The following is a 24,779-nucleotide window of genomic DNA, read 5'->3' as shown; positions in this document are numbered from 1 at the left end:
CCTTTGCCTATCACATATCTTATTGCGTGACGACAGTATCTCTGCCCTAACCATGCCATTCCCTTTTTCTATGGACCTAAAACCAACAGGGACCCAATAATGGTACTCTTTGGTACCATTTAATGAGTCCATTTTATAGTGGAAATGCTCAAAATATTGCACCGTTCCGACCCAGCTTATGTGAACCAAAAGGCATCAAAACACAACCACAGGTTCTTTTGGGATCATACTCCAAATCTAAGTAGACATCACCCATACATTGGGTCAGGCATCACCCAAAACTGCACGTTTGACAAAGAAAGATGCAGTAAGAGCAACAACAAAAAAAGGTAAAAAATATATTATATTTAAGCCATATATTTTAAAAATGAGTAAGTTTTAAACCACATCATGACCACTTCAAGAAATAATGGGGGAGTTTTTCTATTTGTTACACATATATGGTCAAGAGCTAGTCAAAAAACAGACAATGTCTCTGTCTTGAATCCATTATCCAGAGGGACTGAAATAATTTAGTCAATTTTAACCAAAAATTGTTACTCATGAGCCTTGCATTGCAACACTTCAGTTTGGTCTAAAACTGAATCTATCTCTTGCCACTGTTGGAGGCATTGCTTCTATGGTTAGGCATATAAAGTGCAACATTAAACAGAAACAAAGCCATTCACAGTCTCTGAACCCATAGGGGGATCTTGCATAATCAGACACGAGGCCACACTGTGACTAACCGTACTCCTAGAGAAGATGAAGTGCCTTGTAGAACAGCGACTAAGCACTTTAATTTCCCAGATAAAATGAGATTATTAAATATGCATATCCTTGCACAGACCAGGGACACCAAAAGCGCAAATAGTGTTTCCAAAAAAAGAGAGTCTTGCAGAGGCTTAACGGACCTGTTTTTATCTATTCATTACCAATAGGAAAACCATTTTTATTAGGTTGATTTTAAAATTTTAACGCCAAGGTTGAAGTATGGTAGATTATAAACATAACAAAAACAATAAATGTATATTTTTTATTAATGATTTGTAAAACTAGAAATATTAAAAGTTTAAATTGCTTTATCTTCATGCAACTCTTGTTTCTACAGATACGAGCACTGGTCCCCAACCAACAGACCAGTTTAATGTTGGACAATCAAGGACTGGCTTATATGAGGCTGAAGATGACCTCAATTATTTTAGTTTCTACTCTTCTTTAACTTTTAAGGGAAAAGTTAAGGGAAAATCTATAGTTAGGTAGATTTGAAATATATATATTTGTTTGCGTGTGCATACAATTGCACACTTTTGTTTTAATAGAAAGATTCCTTTAAAGACCCACTCCGATGATCTTTTGATCTAGTTTACCTTGTCAAAGCGGAAGCTAAAAAATGGACGCAACACAGTGATGGCAGCTCCCCTGGCGCCATCCTCTGACCACCAGAAGCAATGTGGGGTTCAGTCTTTTGACCAAGAACAGTTCGATACATAGGCGGGTAAGGTGGGAACCGAATCTGCGAACCGAACCTGCAATCTTCTTATTAAAGGTCGACCACTCTACCTTTGAAACATGGCCGCCCCATACTGGTATTTTTAAATAACAACTAGTAAACTTTATTAGCTGCCTAAATGTAACATTAGAGTTTGTTTGCGCACATCATGCAGAATGGGCTTGGAGTGCCAGTGCTTGCAAAAAATCAAAAAGTAAATTTCTAAAAAAAACAATTGTCTTTTAATAACTTTGCTAGCATGGGCCTTTTTATTTAGCAGGTGGCAGATGTCTTAAAGACACATGACCAAGGCGAACGACTAAACATAAATCAAGAGTGAATCCCAGATGGATGTGGAAGAGAGAATGCACAAGTTTTTCAAAATAAAACTTACTTCAGAATCGAAAGATAAAAGTTGAAATGATGTAAGTAACACATTTTCTTTCTATGCGGCTCGACATCAAGTCACCCACAGGGACTAACGATCAAGATTTATACCTGCAGAATACGATCTCCTTCCTTGATGCGTCCGTCTTTTGCTGCTATGCCGTTTGGCTCCACCTGCAATGGAAAAAGCACAGAAATCAGCTGTGAGAGTTAGCGATTAAGCCCCGTCCACAGCTCAGAGGTGAATTTACTACTGCCGCTCTGCAGAATGTCCTAGAAAACGACAAGTTTTTTGTAAAATGTTTTGGTTAAAAATCAGAATTAAAAGACCACTGGGAACAATTTTCAATAGATCGAAAGATGATCGAAGTTGGATAAAGAAATGAAAAAAAGGCCACCTCAATGTGGAAGTTCTTCCTAGATTTCATTTACTAAGAGCCACCCAACCCATCTTTGCACAAGGAGCTTGTGTTCAGGTAAAAAGGAATAAATCAAAACATGAAACAACTTCTAGCAACTCAGAGACGATTCTATTTTAGCTGGATGAAACCATTGAGTTCTGTCTTCCAGAAACTCTTTCTTCCCAGTGGAAACGCACGAATGCTGAACAACAACACAGCACGATCATTTCCTAAAACTTTGTTGTTTGAGCTTTGAAGATCAAGAAAGGTGGCACCACGTGGAAACAGAGTAAAACGGAGGGGGGAAAAAAGTCGCCCCGATGGTATCCACACATGCATTTTAATGAAGAATATTAGCATTTTGTGCTTTTATCTAACGTGCAAAAATAGAAGTGTTGGTGGGAGTCTCTGCCAGTGCTGGTGGTTTCCCTGCTTTTGTAAGCTTCAAGAGGAACAGGTGGAAAAACTGGAGGAGTAACTGGCAGTTTCTGCGACTTCTTTTGGTTAATACAGTAAGCTGCTCAATTGTCCCCCTGATGCATTTCTTTGTGTGGCTGAGCTAATCCTCAACACAGTTTATACTTTTCACAGCACTGCTTTTGTGTTCAAAATGGGATTGAAACTGCACCTGTCGTCAACGGAAACCTTGTTGTTCCTCAGAAATTCTAAATGCGTTTGTCTCGCATAGTTCAATTTGTTCCTAACGGCAATTATCAGAGAGGAAGTCTCCAGTTTTGAAGCAATCGCGATTTGAATAAACCCAAACGTCCATTATGCTGCTTTCTTTTTGACTTGTGTGTTTGGTATTCAGACGGGCGGAGAAATGAGCTATTCCACATAGGAGCGGAGGTTGTAACTGATTAAAAAACCTTCAATTAGAACACGGTGAAGGAGCAAGAATGGGAAGGGAAGGACGGAAAAAGGCATTTCAAACCTCACTTCCTCTGTGGGGATATCATTCTGAATTGATTTTTTTCCGCAACACTTTACAAAAAGTCCATTTGTTGATCCATAATTGAGTAATAATTAACAATAAATAAAGTGGTAATAGCCGCTTTTACTTTGCATTTGAATTAAGTCTCCAATCATTTCATAATTGTTATTAAAGGTTAAGTAATGCTTAAGTAACACTTTTTCAGAAATTACTATGGGTTAGGTCTAGCTGAAAACATTAGGTAAAACCTTACTATTGTTTTCTAACTTTAAACAAAAAACAGAGTAAATAATGACTTTAGACATTATTAATGCTTTATAAATCTATTAAATAACATAATGCATATATATACATTCATACTAAGTGATTTTGTATTATACGTGTTTTGTAGTGCCCTAGTAATGTTGAATAATAAGCATTAGTTAACTGTTTCTTAATTCTTAAGTAATGCACTTAATAGTGTAAAGTAATGCATAAAGGTGTCTCTTTATTTAATAGTTAATTAATGCTTAATTATGCATTAACTAACATTAACAAAGGAACCGTTTTGTAAAAGTTTACCAAGTCTTCTTTTCTCTCCATTGAGCCCATCTCACTTCAGCTTTCCACTTTAGTAATGAGATTTCACATCCTGATCATCATCATCATCATCTTTAGGATCCAATGAACAGACCTTTGTCGTTTTTTAGGACTCATAGTTTGACAATTTTCTTTAGGCTTTATTGTCTTTTTGTGCTGTGTGTTCTAAAGAGATAAAACAATGACCAGAGCCATATTAGCGTCTCTGCACCTGGCTGACGTAGATGCCGGTGTCCTCCTCATTGTCGGTCCGGTAGCACAGCGTCAGACCAAGCTTTTCCTGGCTGTTCTGCCTGCACAGCTCCACCTCCTGCAATACAAAACATCTCTTAAAACGAGCACTGAAACATTACTAAAGGGCACACTTCAGGACCCAAATACTGGGAAAGTTTGTGTACGTTTTTGTAAGTTTGTTCACAGCGACGCAAATAAACCTTTCCTCGCACTCCTAATATCCCTACTCATTAAAATTGGATTCTTCAGCCAATCTAAGTTCTTCTTCAGCATTCTGAAGAACTGTAGTTGTCCTTTATAAAACACCCTCTACAGCACAACTGGACCCGTCTCTGTTTTTAAGACCTCCTTTGAGTTTTAGCTGGAAAGAGTGTAAACAGAGTAAACTTTAAACTATTGCCGCTCTGCAGAAACTATGTCCTAGAAAGCAACAGTTTAAAAAAAAAGTAGAGTACAAAAACAGTGTAGGAAGGTCTAAAGGGCAGATCAGTTTAGTTAGTTCAGTTTAGAATTTTTCTATTGAATTGTATGTATTTTATGTCTTACCCTACATCCATCCGCACAAAGCCCATCAAGACGACTGTTGTTGTGATTTTGGGGTATACAAATAAAATTGAATTAAATTTAATTTAATTGGAGAGCTTCCAGCAAAAAAAAAAAAATGAAACAGACTATAGCCCTTGAAGATATTCTGGCATCTGTTACGCACAGGTTGCTAAAATTTTTAAATATCCTCTTGTGTTATTTTTATTTTTTTACATTGCCAGCGATACCCTTAATCCATATTTATCACTGGCAAACGCCTATTATGCATTGCTCATATCATTTTGCCCATTAAGCACCTCCAATCCGGTTGGCAAACCTTGCTTTTATTCAGGGTGCTGTAAAGTTTGCACAATTTGTAGTGAACCGGTTAACATTTGTGATGTTTATCTCCAAGATCTCTGTGCAGCGCTGAGCTGAAAACCCGTAAGCATCAAACTGAGTTGAGCATCGAGAAAATGCTGAGTAGGCTCTTTTTTTTTTTTTCAGAATTTAGTCAATTTTAGGAGGCTGTGTTTTTTTACACAGCAAAGATAACGGCGGTTCATCTTTATTAACCTTACACACCCAAAAACTCCTCATCAAAGAAAAAAATGGATTAAATCTCTGCCATGAAGAGGTGGATTCAGGTAATAAAAGAGGAACCGTTAGGAGGGGGGAGGCTGTAGATTTAAAGCCCACACCCATCCATTTTTTTTTGTCAAGCTCAACAGCAAAGATTAACATCTGAAGAAATTCATTTTAGTGGCATTTAATCCCCCAAACCTGAGTAAACGACTGTGACCTTTAAAGGCTGAGGAGTTAAATTTTAACGCCACACACCGCTGCAACCAAGCTGTGCGGCTAAACGGCTTCATATCGGTGCAAACTGTGTACCCCGCTTGCTTTCAATAAATCCCTATTTCCAGCTTGATAAGTGAGGAGTGACACAATCCTGTGCGGAGTTGGAATTGATCTTTGTTGTAAAGCTTTTAATAAAAAATGAAAATGCAGACGGCGGCAGGGGGGGATGTAAAACATCTGGAAAAGTGCTTCTGTCTGCCACGCGCTCGAATGGTAACTCGTGTTTCTACAGTAATTACTGTTAAGTGTAATGGTCTCCGGCTCATTGTTTCCTCGTTAGATGGCGCGGTGGCCTTTCGGCTGATCGCAGCGCCCATTTGATCATTTGCTGAAGGAAAAAAATTCATTTTCGTTTTACATTTCAGTACATTTCACATTTTAAGTGAACCAACCCAAACTTAACACATTACTCCTTAGTCACAACCGCTTTTATGGGTGGATGAGGGCGGGTAAAAAATGGGCAAACCTGAACGGGGCAGGCACAGATCGCTATGAGAGCCTGTAGAGCTAGAATGTTTTGCTTTTTTTTCCCATGTGCATACACGTAGCAAACACATAAGGGTAAGTTAAAGCTGGTTCCAAATGGTCCCGTTTGCCAATCGTCTTCGTTGACACCAAAAAATCACCTCCGTCACGTCTGCTTCTGACTTCCATCTCTCTGCACTGCAACGCAAGCTTTATGCATGAGTTCTATTCTTAGTCCGTTGATGCATCAATGTTGCAGAAAAAAGCTGGAGAACCGGAAACAAGTCCGGGTTTCCATATAAAAACTTAATGAAACAATTTTAGTTTATATTTAAGGTGACGTGCCAACGGGATAACACACATTAACACCCCAGATAAAATTGGTGTCCATTCATCCGATGGCGGACAAAAGTTTGATTAGTATAAAAACATCATGTATGACCCAAAACCTGTATTTTACAAGGATTCAGTGAGGGTGGAGAGGGCATGGGGCTTGATTGCTCAGGTTTTGGACGAGCACAGATAGTGGGATGAACTACTTTATACGGGGGTGGCAGGACAAACCACTCCTCCAGGGACCTGGAGACACAACATAGACGATGTAGACTAAATGAAAGCCCAAACTTCAAAATTCTTCATGGCAAACTCAAGAGGGAAATTCATTTGGAGTGTAAATCTAATTACGATGTATTGTACTGCAGGAAATGTCAAGCTTTTCCCATTTTTCTGACCCTTTGTGCTATATTACAGCTGGGTATGGGTGTTTGGAGGAACAGTTGGAGTGTAACAACAGGCCTCTCCATGTGGACGATCCGTTTGAAGTGAAGCTCAAACTGTCAATCAGAGATAATGTTCTTGGGAATGGCAGCTCCATTCAGTTTCAACCAAGAGGAAACCCATTCTTGTTTCAGTTAGATACACATGGATGGACATGGAAAGTGAAGCAATTTGGCGTGTGAACTGTCTGGCAGGTGTGTTTTCCTGTTGTACCGCTGACCTTGTTGGGATACAACAGCTATTACGAGCCCCCACCACCACCCCAACCCCAGGAGGCCCTTTCATTTGGTAGGTGCTGTAAGATAGAAGAACACAGCTGGCATCACAGAGATCCTAATAACCACAATGCAGTTCACTGAACCAGGAAGTGCTTATTAAACCAGGCAGGATCACTGGCAGTAGCAAAAATCACCCATCACTGTCACCTGACAGGGCCTGGAGGTGCAGCAGGAGATGCGCATGATCCACCTGCTACAATGGAGGTACCGCTAAGCATGTGGGGCTTTGATTTGATTTGATTTGATATTTGTAGACTGAATCCAAGAAGGAATTTCAGTTCTGATAGTGGGGGCTACAGTCTTTTTCTGCTTTCATGTTTTGAGAGGAAGTCTGTAATTATTAGTAAAAGTAATGCTGTAAAAGACCAAACTACAAACAAGGTGGGGGGGGGATAAAATTTCTGCACCATAAGGCGCACAAAACAGCGCTAATTCTTTTCAAAAAGCACCATATAAATGGATTCATTCTGGTGATGCTTACTGATGTCAAAATGATTTTTGAGAGGAACATTGCTCTCTGTCAAAAAATCTGTCTTTTTCTTTTAAAAGCAGCTAACAAGGTTGGGTGTTAGCATAGTCAAAGTAACCTTTGTGTTAACTGGTTTCAGTCAGTTATTTTACGAGAACGAGACTCAAAGATTAAAAAAAAAATACATTAGGAGCAAAAGTGAACACGATAGTAAAAGTGAATCCTACCTCATACTCATAGTCTTCGGCCCTATCCACCTCTGCCGGGGTATTAGACATGTACTCTGGACATTCATAATACTCGTGCTCCATGGTGTGAATGGAATGACAGCTATAAGGAAAAAACATGTCAAAACTTTGGTTAAAGATAATTCACTCATGGTCTATATTTATAAGTCTTCAATTGTTCTAAATAGCCCTATAACATAAATGTTATTGATCACATTATTCAATAATCCAGTAGACTATTCCAACATATTTTTAAATTGTTCTAAACTATTAGGACCAATTTTTCTATTTCATTTATTAAATAAATATTAAATTGGTTCGAATCTGCTAGAGCACCTCGACCATTACCTCCCCATTACAGCCACGGCTTCTGTAAATTGTCGCTATGACTGCCTCTCTGTAACCACTGACCACGACAGGTAGATTTGTTGTTTTATGAGACGAATTGATTTCATTTCCTGCCCAGCACAGACCTATAAATAACCTCAAAATGAACAGTCATAGGATGCCTGCTTCATCAGCCCATTGGCTTCTAATCAGCAAGCAAAAGCCCCCATTAAAGAAAATGGATGTCGCACAGCAAAGCAATTATTGCCGTGCAGTTTAGCTGTACATAATGAGATCACAGTGCTTAGTTTAGACTAGTCTGTTTATATGAGATATATCTTCTGAATGCTACCTTCACACCGGGTATGTGATGCGCGTTGAAGAAAGCATGTTTAGCGCTGTCTTGAATGCGCGTTTAGCGTACAATGTTGACACTGAAAATGCAGGGAGGGGATTTTTCATCTTATTTCTTTTTCTACTGTTACTACCACATGTCTACTACCTACAGTTGGAAGAGACTTGGTGTGAAATGTCAAAGTGGTCCAAATCTTGTAAATCTTTGCTCCAGGCTTTTTCTTTCACAGCTTTATTCTGATATATGAAAGACTTGGTGGCATAGAATTCTAGCCGGGAACAAACTGCAATTATTAATTTCTATTATTGGATCATGTTTACAACTTTAAGCACTGGTTTAATGTGATAATGTGTTCTAATGATATTCAATGATTATTATATAATGGTTACCGTTACTGTTTACTGAAATCATGAATTAATGTTTTCTGAAGATAATCATCATATTCATTACTAGGCACTGGATTTTGTTACTTGAATAGAATCTAGCAGATCAGAACCGGATTACAAAAACTATGTAAAACTATAAAATAATTTAACTCAGTAGGGGTGGGATTATATGAGCTCACTTCTTCCCATTCCTTTTCAAGCAATAAATCAAGCTCTACTTCTATGATCACTACGTTTAAGTCTTTTACATCTTTTTTGTTTGTTTTATTTTCTGTTTTTTTAATCTATGCATTTAATCATTTCTGTAATGAGTTTGATAAACCTGTGTACAATCTTAATTACTTGACTACAATGCTTGAAATCAATCAATAAATCAATCAATCAATCAATCAATTTCGTGTTTTAAAAGGAATAGTACCTACATGTCACTGCTTAATCTGGGTCCCTCATTGGTAATAGTTTAGTCTTTTCATAATTTAGCGGCCAAGAAGTTCAACTGGTTCAACTTCAAGTGAACAGTGAACATCCGTTTTGTATGTAGAGCCTACAACCTGCCATAAAACCCTGCGTAGGTCTGAACGTGGAATTCAGGGTGACGCGTCTACATAGACCGTTCATTGATATTGGCCGCTTGAAAGCAAGTCGACGCGATCAGTGTGTAGGTACCTTAAGTGTCCTAAAAATGTCCGTAGCAACATGTGAATGAGAGTTTTGAACGCAGAAGCTTGAAACCAACATATATGCGCATCTACATAGACGTTTCATTAGAAGTGGCTGCTTGAACATGCGCTGCAGAGGATGGTGTGAACATAGCTTTACAGATTCCGTGAAACAAAAGAAAAGGGTGGAGGACAAGAACATTCCAACAGATGCTCACCTGTCAGAAAGAAGGAATGGACAGATGTCAGGGACCGGTGGGGTGGACGGTTGGAGCTTGGCCAGCGCCATGATGTGCTCAAAGGTGATGTCTGTCTGCGTGCAGACATCAACCACGCACACGTCCTGTGGCGAGCCACTGTGGCTGTGTGAGAGGGCAGAACCAGCTCTGTTGGGGGTTCCCCGCAGAACCTGCACAACGATGGGGTCTCGTCTGATGGCTTCCACCACTGCCTCTTCATGTTCTGCTCTGGAAAAGTCACGTCCGTTGACCTGTGGTGTCAGATATTGGAGTTTTATGAGCTGTTCTGTTTTGCCTCTTAAAAAAACACATTTCTCAGCACAAAAACACATTTTAAATGGTAAAAGCTGTAATATTCTGTCCGTGAATATTTCTATAGTTAGAAAGATCAATTAATTTCATGTAAAAAAGGTAATAAGCCAGATCAGTGATCTGCAGACTAGTGCAGGTCCATGAGTCACTTTGTCCTGCAATGAAAAATAGAATTTGATGCTGAAAGAATTTTTGTTTTGTAAGAATACCAGATTCTCTCCACCACATCCATCTAGAAGTCCCTCTTGGTTTATGTCAAGACGTCGTCTCGGTAACGTGTCTTGAATACTGTATAGACGCTACCCTCTTAAAACAGCTGTTCCAAAATTAAAACACTAATGCTAGCAATGTTAATAAAAAAACAAATATCTTTGGAAGTATATTTTGTGTATAAAATAAGTCAGTGAGGAGACAGAAGAAGAGCCTTCAACTCACACCGGACTCGGGAATGCGCATTCAAGCGACCATTTTCAAAACAAACTCTTTACAAACGCGGGTTTATGAGTGCCTTGGGATTCATGCGTTCAAAACTATCACGTTTACGTGTCACTACTCTAGTTTCTACGACCGTTTACGTAAAAAACCCGTATCCATGACTACGCGTAAAAATTTGACCTATCAAGGACTCAGATTTGGTAGTGAAGTATGGATGGCATCCCTTTAAGTTCCAAGAGTTTAAAAATTGATAATGCAGGACAAATTAATAATAAATATAATACTAGGCTAATAAAAAATGCAACAGACAAAACCAGAAATCCATACTGGAAATATGTATTAATTAAAACAGTTGTTACCACAAACTAAACCCTATCTGTATGGAATGTGGTGACTGGCTCTCTAATGTTACAACAGGGCTGGTAATAAAGTTTAACGTATATTTTGAAACATTATTCGTGAAAGTTCGTTTACAACATTTTATGTTGTTGTATTTATCCACCACACATTAAAAAGTCCAACGATTTTGAAGATGGAGTCCTGTTTTTAGCTTCCACTTCAACAGATAAGGGTAAAGTTAAGAGAAAATGGATGATCACATTATAATGTTCCTACATATGATCTAGGGCAGTGGTCACCAACCCCCGGGGCCGCGGACCGGTACCGGTCCCGGTCCGTGGGTCATTTGGTACCAGGCCGCACAGAAATAATGAATAACATACTTTAGTTCCGGTTTATTTATATCGGAATCTGAAAGATGTTTTATTTTGAAAAATTGCCCGATTCTCTGTCACATCCGTCTATGTCACCATTAACCCGGGCAAAGACGCTCTTCTCGGTCACGTGATAGGTTACAGGTAAAGTAAAACCCAGGAACTACCAAAATGAGTAAAAAACAAACGTCTTTGGAAAGTTTCTTTGCCAAGGGGAAAAGGCCCTTCCAGGAGACAGAAGAGGAGCCTTCCACTTCTAAAAAAAAGAAAGCAACATTTAATAGACACTACTTCTTTTTTGCAACATGAGTGTGGGAAGGGGAGAGGATGATGACTCCTGTGCGATGTTGTAGCCATGCGTGTCAAAATTAAAGCTTGGGGTTTGTGTTGTTACGTATCTGTTCCTCCTTCTGCGTGGTATTGCTACAGTAATCCTCCGCCAACATATTAAAGAGCGGTCCGTTAAATTGAAAAATGTGCAATACAGTTTACTGAAAAAGAAAAAAAGACCGGTCCGTGAAAACTTTGTGTGACGTCATACCGGCCCGTAGCGCTTAAAAGGTTGGGGACCACTGATCTAGGGTGTGTCCCCTAATTCCCTCAATAGTCAGTACTTAGGATAGATAGATAGATAGATAGATAGATAGATAGATAGATAGATAGATAGATAGATAGATAGATAGATAGATAGATAGATAGATAGATAGATAGATAGATAGATAGATAGATAGATAGATAGATAGATAGATAGATAGATAGATAGATAGATAGATAGATAGATACTTCCCCTGAATCTCTGCATAAAACTGCTCACTACATTGGCAAATACAGACAGCAATGCATTGAGTTTTAACAATTTCATTGTAAATAATCAATGTGAATTATTTGTTATAAATCGTCCAGGGTTTCATCATCAGAAAACAGCGAATTCAAAGATTGTCTTCGTAGAATGTTCATATTTATCAAAGTTTTAAATTCGGAACATGAGTGATGTCCTATTTGCAGTTAAAAAAAGGAGTGGGTATGTTGTCCATATTGCTTTAAATCCCAGGGATAGTCCCAGACTATATAGTCTTTAAGGGGTTAGGGAGGGAATTTGGACATAGCCTTAGGTGTATCAGACAGTTTAAAATTTTTCCCTCAAAAGTTAAGGGAAACTGCAACCCAAAAAAAGAAAAAAAAGAAAACTGTAATCGACTTCAGCCAGTCCATGAAAATGTTGACCGGTACGTCCTGTAAAAAAGAATGGTAACCGATGAGTTTAGAAGATTATAAGGCAAATACATGAGTGTTGTAAATGTAATATTGTGGTTTCTGTAATGATGATGCTATGTTATAGGTGCTTATGATTACCTGGTTTTATCACCAAAGCCCAATCATGAGCACCAGCTGGAATTATGAATCAGTGGGAATGTTATGGAAGACATCACTAAAATGACACCTGGATGTCTTCATTTGCTTTTACTACACTGTGCAATCCACCTTTTGATGAAGAAGCTGGGGGTTGATGAAAAGCACACCAGCTGGTCTACCTCATGTCGCATTTTTATGTTTCCGTCAAAATACTTTTTCAGACAAATATCTTATGGAGTTCATTTTAATGTAAAGCATGCGTTTTTCTTAATTGAAATTTTTTTTAAATTAATGATCTGTTAAAAATGCACCAAATTTTAGGACACAAACGCTTACAATGCACCAAGAAAAAAAATGCAACAGTTTTGTGTTTTAAGGGATGGTTCATTGAAATATGATGCTGTTTTCCCCTAAGGAGCAATATTTGAATTTAATCGCGCCTTTTCTTCTGGACGTGTGGTCAGATGCCATGCACAGATGTATGCAAGCGAAGCACTTGCACAGAGACGGATAGCAGAGCGCATTCCATCAATATTGAGAGCACTAATTCCATTTTGATTACAAGATTCCGTTCCCATTACTCCAAGGTGCTCTTGTGACCACTGACAAAGACACAATATCGTCTCCTTCCATCGTCTGATAGAAAAACTAAAAGTAGCTCAAGACAGCCCATTGGGGGAAGCTGTAATGAACCAACAATATATCGCAGCCTTCATATACCTCTCAAGTTAAAGGTTATCTTTGCCAATAAAAATGGTTCCCAGTAGCCCCAAACCAAAGCCTATTGTCTGTCCAAACACTCCTTTTTAAAGGTCAAGGTTCAAAGTGCTGCTCCACACTTAAGAATGAATGAATTTAATGTTGCTAGGAGAATGAATAAACAGCTTCGTCTTCAATGAAACCAGTGCGATATGATCCATATGTGGATCGAGGTCATCAGTGAAAACAAGATTTAGTTCCTGCTTTTGCTTATCATTCTGTGTGTTTGGGCAGTGGTATATTAAATGTAAAAAATGTTAATGCAACACTGTTGACATGTTTGTGTAAAACCTAACTTTGCTCTTTTTTTGTCCTTTTCTAGCAACGGCGTTCACACTGGACTGTTAGTATCGGATACTAGCTCATGTACTTACAGTTGGAAGAGGCTTAGTGCCAAATGTCAAAGTGGACCTTGCTCTAGATCTTTTCATTGTTTTATGTATTTATTAATTTCTCCTTTGTGATAAATTTTCATGTGGTTACACTACTCATTTGTAGCTATCAAATACGTCACTATACGAGCACCTTATTGGTCTATGTTCAACTGGTTTAACTTTTAACATACATTTTGCATATAGAGCTAAAAAATGGACTTAAAAAATTGCGCAACGACGCATGAACGCAAGGGTTTTGAACGCTGGAACCTGAAACACACATTCACACGTTATTACATAGACATTTTATATTGGAAGTGTTCGCTTGTACACATTAGCCCGTCTTGTATGTAGCATTAAATTTACTTGTTGTGTAATGAACTTAATGCTGATTACTGATAGTTTGTCATTGAAGACAATGCCAAAAAAGTCAGTTAAGGCTAGCTTTTGTAAAAAATGTCAGGATTAACAGCTAAGTGTTAAGAACTTTTGGTCAGCATTCCTCATACTTAAACTGGGTTTAAGTAAGGGTTAATGGCCGACGAAGTGTGCATTATCACGTTTTAACGCAAGCTGTGGAAGCCTGAAATTTTGCTTCCGCGAAATGCGTTAAAAAGTGATAATGCACACCTTGAAGGCCGTTAACCCGCTTATACCATGGTCACTTACAAAAGAAATAAATAGTAACCAGTTTTTAGTCCTTCATTCTTGTTTTTTTCCCGATTTGGATCGCTTTCCTCACAAAAAGTGGACCATTTGTTACGTGGTGCGGCGCAACAAATAGTCCATGTCACGCCGCACCACCGCTGCAGTCAAGATTCTGCGATATAAAGCGTTATATATATGCTGATCTTTCTGATGGGTTGAATAAAGCATCAGTTCAGAGAGAAAGTTTACCTCTTACTGCTTGTTTTTGTCCAAAGGATGAAGCAAAATCTTGTTTTAAAGAAGCCGGCGCAGTGATACAAAACATTAAGCTAGGTGACCGGAACTTCACCGTGCGGTTGTCCAGAATCGAGTATTCCCCGGACCCTGGTATAATACCAGATCTAAGATTTTATGGACTGAATTACTTTGAGTGGGAAAAAAACAGTATATACATGTATATAATATTTGAAGTGCAGTCATAAGTTACATAACTTAATGAATACAACAGGAGTATGAATACTGATTGCCTTAATATGTATTGGGTCAATATGAAGTCAGTTTTTTCATCCCCATGGTCAATGGTATTTAGGCCCACCTATTCCCCATACAGTGGCTGGGATGGGCTCCAACATCCTCATGACCCCAAAAGGGATTAAGTGGGTTTGGAAAATGGATAAATAGACAGAATAACACCATCAAACCCCAAAGCCTTTCTTTAAATGGAAAATCAGGCTTGAAAAAACAGCCAGACACATGCTGGAGTACAAATGCGAATTTGATGTTCACCAGCCAGGGAAACAACATAACCATTTGAGTTGTGTTGGTTCTAATCATACAACAAAACAAAGAGGTTCATGAAACACCTTGTGGCTACCTGGTGAACTGAGCTGGCTCCTGTCACTTTGAATTTTAAGCTATATACACACTGCCCTCAAGCAGCCACTACCAATGAAAAGTCTACATAAACAGGTTTTTCGGGCTACTTCATTTTTGGGCTCTACGTAAAAAATGCATGGCCGTTGCCATCTGAACCAGGCCGAATTTAGACCATCTAGGGACTTGGAAACCAACCAGAATTATTTGGTGAAACCAGACATGGTGAAGAGCCTGCTGTCTGTGTTTGTTTTTCAGATAAACCAAGGCCACCATAGGATACCATTAATGAATCGCACTGTTGTCATTTCTTGCCGCAAGATTTGCACAGCTTTGGCATTCTGCACCAAGCATCTTCCAACTGCAGGTGGCAGACATGCGCTAGTACAAAAGCCCCTCCCTGGTTGCCCAGTGTGAACACCATAAGCTAAAAGCATGTTCTTGAAATGCATGTCAAACACCCGATGTGAATGTCGCTTTAAATCTGGCTCAAACAAAATGTCAAAGGCCGCTTCTCTGGTTCTTTTTTGTGAAGCTCCCGTTATTTATAAGCTATTAGTACCTCATCTTTATGTACAGATTGTCTGTCAGATCTGAGATAAGTCATAAACCAATCAGGGTTTACTTTGAAGCTGTCAATACGCTCAATAGGTTGCGTTGCTCGTGTCAACCTTTAAATGTGTCATTGCTTTATCAGTTGGACACTAAAATAGCTAAATGTTGCTTCCACACATGAATACAAACAGGAAAGATAAGAAAAACGCAGAGATAAGAAATAGCATTTGTTTGTGAGTGTACGTGTTTGCGTGCGCGCGCAAGTGTGTGTGTGGTTGCACTTGTGAATGGCTGCAGTTGCTAAACTGAGATAAGAGCCAACCACTCAACCTCACTGCTAAATCTGACAGGCGTGTTGTCATTGTGAACAAATGGAAACACACACGCACACACACACACACACACACACACAGAAAACACACAAATACATGTTTGTGCACAGCGTTACATCATCTCCATACAGACTTCAAACATCTAGACAATGTGGTTGTCTGCATTAATCATGTTGTACTAAACAATGCTGGTCCCTCACAACGACTAGACTGACAATAGACGTAGAAACAATAAGCCTCTGCGGTGGTGGTGATGCTGGGAGGGGGGCTTTTTCCTTTTTGCTGCTGACCTTTGCCGCGCTTCACCATTTTTATTTTCACCTCAATCTCCCACATCGGGATTTCTTCACGAAGTTCAGCTCATTGGAAGATCCACTTCTTTTGCATTCACGGAACGTGGATAGTTGCGATGCGTGAGGATGCGCAGGTGGCGTGCTCCAATAACCTGGCAGATCTCATTTCTTCTTTCCTCGTTCCCCAACGTGAGACGACATTGAGAAATCACCGTCAGAATGTCTCATTTCAATTATAAAAGTCTCCAACACACGATATCACATAAGCTCAATGCCATGTTTTCAGACAGTGGAGTGACAGGATGTCACTCAGTGACTCAGGTTTTACAGGGTTTGTCGAGTGTGCTATGCTATCCGAGGCTATATTTATGTTCTGTTTCCCTGAGCGGATTTGCAAGAGTTATAGTACCTGTGATTTAAATTTGTGAACTTGAAATAAATAAATAAAGTGCTTATTTGATTTATAGTTTGAGTTCATCTACACAGAAAGCGATGTCAACTAGCCAGGCGGCTACTGTGTAGCCATCCTGACCACATTATGAACAGGAAACAAGGAAGGAGATTAATTGAAGGTGGTCGACAGCCAATGAGGACACAGAACACAAGGTGCTGTAAAAATGAAAAAACAAACAAAAACAAATTAATAATAGAGCACGCAGATTGCAATCCGCAAAACGGAAAAGAGCATTGCAATCCTTCTTTGAGTCACGACGTTGCTGGAGCCTATCCCAGTTAAAGTTGTATGAAGTTCAATATTGCAGTACCACACACTAACAAACACACCTAAAGTGCAATTTAATTTCATCGGTTCCCTTATAATGCCTGTTTGTGGATTGTTGAAGGAGTGTTTGGAATTCTGATCAGAGGTTGCACTTTTGTCGAAATTCCTGTATCATTTTTAGAATATGTAAAAAATTGAAAATTAATTTTTTGTGATGGGTGTGGTGAGTGGGATCAGAGATTTTAAACTTCAGATCACAAAAAGTCCCCATGGAACAAAAATTGAATTCATTTCTGATGAGCTAGTTACATTTTAGCATTTTTTAACAAACCATGATCATTTTTTCCAATCAACAACTGCTCACTATGCATTGTATGGCGCTGCTGTTTTACATTTCAGCATCACACCAATTAATCAAAGTGACAAGGTACTTAATGAGAGGCAATTAGCGTGTTAACCGAAATGCAAATCAGAGAGGAAGAGAGTGCCAAAAGAGATTCGTGTCGGTGTGTTGGGTTTTGGAGTGTGTGTTATTTTTTTTGGGAGTGGGGGGGGGTGGGGGGGATATTAAGTTGCGGCAGCGGGTTCAAGGAGATTTTGCTCCTACTAGAACCTAAACAGGTCAAAGGTCAGTTTGGCTCTTCCCACCTGTGCTCATCCTCGCCCATCATTACATCCATGTTCGTTCCTGTGAGTACGACACTGCAACGAGTGTCCTTGAGCTTATTTTTTCCTACATTGGTTCCTGCACAACAGGCGAAAACAACCAATTAGTTCTGCCTGAAGAAGTCGGCATGACAACACGAAACATGGATTTACCAGCTGCTGTCAGGATGGATGTTAAGTAGCCGGTGCAGGTCAATCCCTCCTTCATCGCTTGGAGTCTGTGCGCTGCAGATTACAGAGTTTCCTGAAGGAATGGCTCTCCTCCGAGCCAGCTCATTTTTTTTTTTTTTTTGAGTTAGATCCTGCAGTTTTGCTTTTTGTTTTAGCCAGAAACTGACATGGTTTTAGAAGTATAACAGCAACAAAAACAAAAAAGGGAGAGGAAAGCTTCCCCACGTGTCCCTCTTCAATAGCACTCACAAAAAAGGTCTCAAGCTGCTGGGCTGCCCTTCAGCTGGTTTATCCTGCATCCAGGCTTGTTATGGCGGAGTCTGTGCGCCGTTGAAGAGTTCTTCAGCGAGATTGACTTGGTGCTCTGCAGCTGATCATGCTGAGGGGAGCTCAGACAAAGCTCCTTCCTCAAAAAAAAAAAAAAAATACCCTTTTAGGGTTTTGGACTTAATAAAATGGAACCAAGAGATAAAACATCAATTAAATGAAATATCGGTTCGACTTTAAAATAAACTTAGAAAAGGAAAAAAGCCTAATCTAATTCTGCATGTGAGCTTTTTCGCCTAAGTAGTAAAAAGGAAAAGCTCAATATATGATTTTTCAATAAGATATTAACAGACTTCAAGAAAATATGTTTAACTGTCGTTTTTTATATATTCTGTATGGTTATTATGTTATTATCACATTATGGGGCTTGTACGCTAAATATTCATTTGAAAATACGGTGTTTTTCTGATTTCCACCTCTGTAGCAAATTACAGTTTGTTAAAAAATTTCACTCTGTCCCTTTACAGCTATAATTTTTTTCAGTTCCCTCTAATTAAAAATTTGTAGTGAAAATTTTTTATTTTATGGGCACAAATGAGCATTTTATTAGTAATTTGTGGGCATTCTTAAATAAGCATTTTGTTACACAAATTAGCATTTTATTAGCATTTTTGGGGGATTCTGAAATTGGCTTTTTGTTTGCAAAAAATAGTATTTCGTGGGAACTAGTTAGCTTTTTTTTTAATTGCATAGCCACAAATGAGCATTTTATTAGCATTTTAAAGCCGCAAATTAGTATTTCGTGGACACAAATTTGTATTTTGATGTGCACCTTTTTGTTAGCATTTATAGGGCACAGATTATAATTTTATCAGCATTTTGAAGGCACAAATTTGTACTTTGTGGACACAAATTAGGATTTTGTTAGCATTATGTTGGCATAAATTTGCATTTTGTGCATATTATTTAGTATTTCGTGGACACACATTTGTATTTTATGTGCAAAAATGTGTGTTTTATGCTTTTTGTTAGCATTTTATGGGCACAAATGGGCATTTTCTTGGTACTCTATCGGAACAAATTGGCACTTTTTTTTTATCCCAGAAAGTAGACCTGTATTTGTCTGTCACACTGTTACTGAAAGTCGGCCAGTTCAATAAGAGTTGGTACAATATATTCAGTTTTACAGAAAACCCAATAAAGAGACAAAGAACTCTCTCTGTACTTCATCTGTCCCTGTAGAAACGAGCACAGAGACATCAGACGCTGCAGAATGGTGACTGTCATTCTAAGCAGCCATTTCTGATGTAAGTAGGGGGAAATCAAAGGTTATCATCTGTCAGTGAATGCATTAGTAACCATCTTATTTCCTGCTCTTTGTGCCACTTCTGCATGCAAAATGCAAGGCAGCCAGGTTTCATACAGACGTTGCCTTGGAATGAAACAAGGATTGTAATTATTTTCGTGAGGGAATTGTGTTTGTTTTGTCTTTTTCGCCCCAATAAGTCAAAAATCTGCGCTACTTTAGCTAGGCATTTTTCTTTATTTTCCTTCGTAAAATGACTAATGCCCTGTGCCCGGTGGGCTCGTTCATCATGTGTCCGCGTTTAACTAATAGGCTCCGTGTCTTCGGGGCGCGGGTTATGACAAACTGCATCAACAAGACATTCATTACCCTCAACAACCTAGCAACCAAATCACAATTACCGCAATTCCAAGAATGGGCATCCGCGCTCCTATTTCTCGCACACCACCCCGCCACGCATAAATTAGCCTCCTTTTGTCACATCAGGGGGGCTGGCGAGTTGAAAATGAGCTCTGTTAGTTTTCCTCCTGGTGACGCTGGGGTTGTTAATGCTGGATGACTGAGAAACTTCCTCCCTGTGAAATTAACACATTTCGTTTGCGCGGTCATAAACGCGTCTAAGGATCACCGAAATGTTCATTATGCCTATTTTACGCTCGTATTGTTGTGTGGAGGGGCAATCGGGCGGAAAGTTGCCTCGTGTGGCTGATGTAAACAGCATGTGTGTGTGTGTGTGAGTGTGTGTTAGCAGGACTCTATTGTTGATCTGTGTCTTCTCCACAGCCATTAAATTGCCATTAATCTCTCATCTGCCACTGAAACAAGAGGCAGAGAGCTGAGCTTAACAATAGAGCGGCGCATCCTCCAGCCTCGAGTTTCGCGCTGGCAATGAGTTGGAATTAGGCGCTCAGGGGTTTCACCGATTTGACCCACGTCATTCATCCAGACGGCAGGGTTCACAAAGAGGTGAGGTTTTTAGGGGTGCTGTGGTTGAGCAGCGTAGTTTTTCATTAATATGTGCTATGTGTTTGCCCAACAAAAAAACATGTCTCAAAGCTATGTTGATCATTTCCCTTCATTTTAAAGAGAAATGCATTTTTTTGTCTTTTCATTCTATTGGGAAAAAAAACCCAAATACATAGAAATTGTATCCGAGGGCCTCATTAGTCACAGTTCAACCGGCTTTAATTTTTGTTGCAGGTTCAATAGCCATGCTATGTATGTAAAGAAACTTGTAAATGCAAGTGTTCTGAATACACATATACGTTAGAAAATAATAATAATGCGCATTTACATTCATCTACATGGACTTTTCTTAGAAATTGGTTTGTTCTGAGCCCAGTGTTAACATAGAATTAAAGCGTGTTCAAGACGCATGACCAGGCTTCTGTTTACTTTGAACAGTTGGGATAGGCTCCAGCGACCCTCCGTAGTCCCTAATTTGGAGCCTGCTCATGTATGGATGTATGGATATGTATGGATGATATCTGCTTTTTTGGTTTAGTTACACAAAATGTTGTTTGTCCCTAAGTGTCTTTCACTTCTGTGCTCAGATAGGGGTTTGCTGTTCCAGAGGTGGGTGTCACGTCATGTGTTGTTGTTCACCTTTCAGCATATCCCGTCAGTTTTCGCCCCAGCGAATCAGCTTCCACTGAGTCACACAAGTGGTTTGACAAGTGGTTTTTTACAACGGATACCTTTCCTAACACAAACCTGCGTTTCATCTGGGCTGGGGTCCGGCACAGGGAGGTCCAAACTTGGACCCCCCTGTGACTAAATAGTTATTTTTTTGTGCGGGCCACCTGCGTGCCCTGTACAAGTTTGGCTAGTTTCCGCCCGCAGACTGCTCATATCCACACGTGAGGGCAGTAAGGACTAAGTCATAACTTTCTATTTTGAAAAAACTCCCAAATCTGTAATGAACAAAGTAGTCTCCAAAGGTTTGGTTGTGTAACATCAGCCCTTTATTTCTCTAAACATCACAGAATTGAACTGGTTTCAATCACAGCACACATTTTGTACCGATCCCCTGAAAATGATAACTAAGGGGTATTAGCTCAGCATCCCTGCCTGCACCCATTCTTTTACCCTTCTTACCCACCATAGTTACTGCATACGGCCCAGTAGTTGGCACGTCACAGCTTTCTCATGCCACCAACATGCAACTCTTTATGTTTGTGGTTTATTTAAGATGAGTCCATCAGATTTAATGACCTCCTCAAACTCCTATCATGATGTCGCCACAACAGTATTGGCATAGACAGCAGGGACCAGTGCCGTGGTTCACATTGGCAAGTAGGCCACGCATTTCATGCCCAAGAATGGGACCAGAATCATCCCAACCAAATGGAGTGCACTGTTCCCTAGCATTGAATGGACAATGTACTGTAGGTAGGTTCTACTAAGAAAGAGCAAATGCAGATGGATAAATTCTAAAACAGAAAAAAACATTTTGAAAAAGGGCAGCTCAACCTTATCGTAGAATATCGCCGTTCTATAAACACTCGCAGTGCTGCTGTGTTCACACCGGACCTGGAAATGCACTTTCGAGCGACCACTACCATTTAAAAGTCGACGTAAACGCGTTTATATGCCTGTTTTGGGCTTCTGCGTTTAAAAATCCTTTGTTCACACATTGCATTGCAAGTTTCTGGCCTTTTTTTGGGCTGTCCATACAAAATGTGCAGCAACTAAGCACACTGAATGTTTAACTGGTTGAATGTTGACCAATCAGGGACCCGGATTTGGTATGGATGCTTGGGTAGCGCCCTTCATTAAGCACGGAAGTTCCAACCGATCATGAAGGACAAGTTAATAGTTGGTGTTTGTGCCTGGTTGGAATTTAATGTCACCAAGTCTTTCATATATTGGAATAGAGCTGTGAAAGAATAAGTCTTGAGCAAGATTTACTAGATTTGCACCATATCGACATTTCGCACCAAGCTTCTTCTAACTGTTAGTATCAGGTGGCAACAGCCCTGTGTGAACACTAAATGTGCGTTCACATACCCTTAATTCTTGGCCCCACATGTCTACGTAACTTAAGACATGTCAGCTTCACCATGGAACCCCAAAAGCTTCATTATGTGTGCAATGCACCACAAAGCCAAGAACGTGAGTTTTCATGCATTCATTTCACAAAAAAAGATGTCTAATTAATTCAATGACTTTGAAATTCCCTCCTCCATTAATAAACCCATGAAAACTATAATCTTTTTAAAACCTGTATCTATTAATTAACCTGTAAATATGCCTTAATAACTAAAACATTTTCCTTAATTAGCAGAAAATGTGGTTAAAAATAACTTTCATGGGATTGTACTAGTTATATAGATGTAGCATTGGTAAATACATTTATCAGCCCTGTTTCCACTCTGCTACAGCTAACAATGATGCAGATTCTGCACACACACAATAGCTGGTGTTTGACAGCAACAAGAGACTGACACCGCATGCAAATGTCAGAGAGCAGATGAGCAGAAGTCAATGCAGGCTGACTGAATAGCAGCAAATTAGCATAGAGATTTGTTGTTGGAAGCGCAAGATGAGGACATGTTTGAATCATATTTTAAACATATATTAATATCATAAATTTCAATAAAAGTCAACATACCTTAAATTATACTCCAAATGAAACTAGTCTACACGGGAGACGTGCATCTAACATTAAAGGCTCCATCCGATTGGTCAACAACGTGAAGGGGTCCATCCGATTGGTCAAATGCATAAATGCATTTATTTGATTTTTAAAAACAACTTAAGCTGCCATAACATTGTTTTAGCACATTTAAAGTAACCATTTATCACAATTTCTGCCGTCTTCTGCAATATGCGTATTGCACAGCTTGATATCACGATAACGATACATTTGTGATTTATTGTGCAGTGAAAATGTGTGTTTGCCTTACCTAAAGAAAACATACGACATTCGAAAGAAAACTGCTAGATCTTAATTAGCCTCTTTTGATGATTTCTAGCTTCTCATACAGATTTGGTAAAAAAAAAAAAAAACATTTTCGGAGGCTAGGGCATAATTAGCAAAAAAGCTTAGGACGGAAAAATTATTTTCTGAGAAGAAGAACAATCTAAGATTTCTGCATTATTCTCTATTTTAAATTATTCTTATTTTTGTTGACAGTCAATTTTTGGACGATCTGAGTGGGTTTACTCTCAGAATAGTGAACATTTAGGCTGATCTTGTAGTGATGACGGTAATGTCAACACAAATTATTCAAAGTCAATGGTAGCATTTGATTTGGCACTATTTTCACATTTTCTTGCAGGACCACCCGTCTCTTTTCTTTGTTTTTTGGAGGATGACCTTAGTATTTGTATGTGTGTTTGACCTCCGATCAGACGAGACGACCTGCTGAATTTAAGCAAATTCCTGAGCGGAGGAAAAAAATACTAACCAGGATTCCCTCGGCAGCGGTGAGCAAAGAGGGAAGAGCCCAGTGCCAAATCCCTGTCCGGCGGGCGGACAAGGGACGTGTGGCGTGTGAAAGACCGCCTGCCTCGTATCGGGCAGGTGCCTGAGTACTTCGGATAGAGGCTGGGTTGTGGGAACCCCAGACCTTGCCCGCGCTCCCGCTGAGTGCACCTCCCCTGCATTTAATTGATAAATTCTTCTTCTAAACCCCGTTTTGACCTTTTCGGGGTCACGGGGCTGCTGGGGCCTACCCCAGCCATTCATGGGCAAAGGTACGGGACATCCTAGATTGGTCGCCAGTCTTTTGCAGGGGCACAAATCACACACCCATTCACACTCACATCTAGGGAGAATTGAGAGCAACCAATTTACCTATGAAGCATGTTTTTGGACGGTGGAAGGAAGCCGAAGTCCCCGTAGAAAACCCACTGAGAACGTGCAAATCCACACAGAAAGGTCCCCCATTGGTGACTCTACCCTATATAACTAATTGGTTATGGCTAGCTAGGTGTGTGCTAAACAGATGACTTCTTATGTCAACTTATTCAATCAAGATTTGACACCATCTTCTGCATTTCAAGAGCTGCATCAGCAGAGTGTGAATAGTTAATCAGACCTTTCAAAGTGTTACATTGCCCTTCTGATAATGATTAGTGGCTTTGCGGCTGACTGACGGTACACTCCGCCGCTCACACATTGATTCTCCAAATGGGTCACGCGCCTAATTTGTGCGAGTTTCCAAGTAACAAAGCGGTGAAGCATGTTGTAATGAGGATGAGTGACAAAGAATGAATGCACTCAAGAGGACACGACCGATTCGGTCGGCCGTTTATCTCACTCAGAAGAAAAAGATTTGGTTCAGTGGAGTTTATCCACCGCTGAAAATGTACCAGTCGTCCCACCGCTGTGGATTCCAATCAGCCGGACTGTAGATTGCAGATGTGAAACAGAGTTATATCCTAAAAAGAATCGGGAAAAATCCTTTTGTATGTTGACAT

The 24,779-nt window shown here is 39.6% G+C and overlaps 1 protein-coding gene across 1 annotated transcript in view; it reads right to left on the bottom strand.

Annotated features, from left to right (window-relative positions):
• Window positions 1-24,779, bottom strand: part of pdzrn4 (PDZ domain containing ring finger 4) — a 45,771-nt gene that overhangs the window by 6,387 nt on the left and 14,605 nt on the right. The window contains exons 2-5 of the mRNA XM_011491039.3: window positions 9,554-9,825; window positions 7,609-7,711; window positions 3,984-4,082; window positions 1,970-2,032 (exon numbers count right to left, since the gene is read on the bottom strand). Coding sequence (XP_011489341.1) covers window positions 1,970-2,032; window positions 3,984-4,082; window positions 7,609-7,711; window positions 9,554-9,825 — 537 coding nt within the window. The remainder of the gene's footprint in view (window positions 1-1,969; window positions 2,033-3,983; window positions 4,083-7,608; window positions 7,712-9,553; window positions 9,826-24,779) is intronic.

The sequence above is a fragment of the Oryzias latipes genome, chromosome 23, assembly GCF_002234675.1.
Source record: "Oryzias latipes chromosome 23, ASM223467v1".
Taxonomy (NCBI): Eukaryota; Metazoa; Chordata; class Actinopteri; order Beloniformes; family Adrianichthyidae; genus Oryzias; species Oryzias latipes.
The sequence above is the reverse complement of the archived record's forward strand: the minus strand, read 5'-3'. Positions and strand labels throughout refer to the sequence as shown.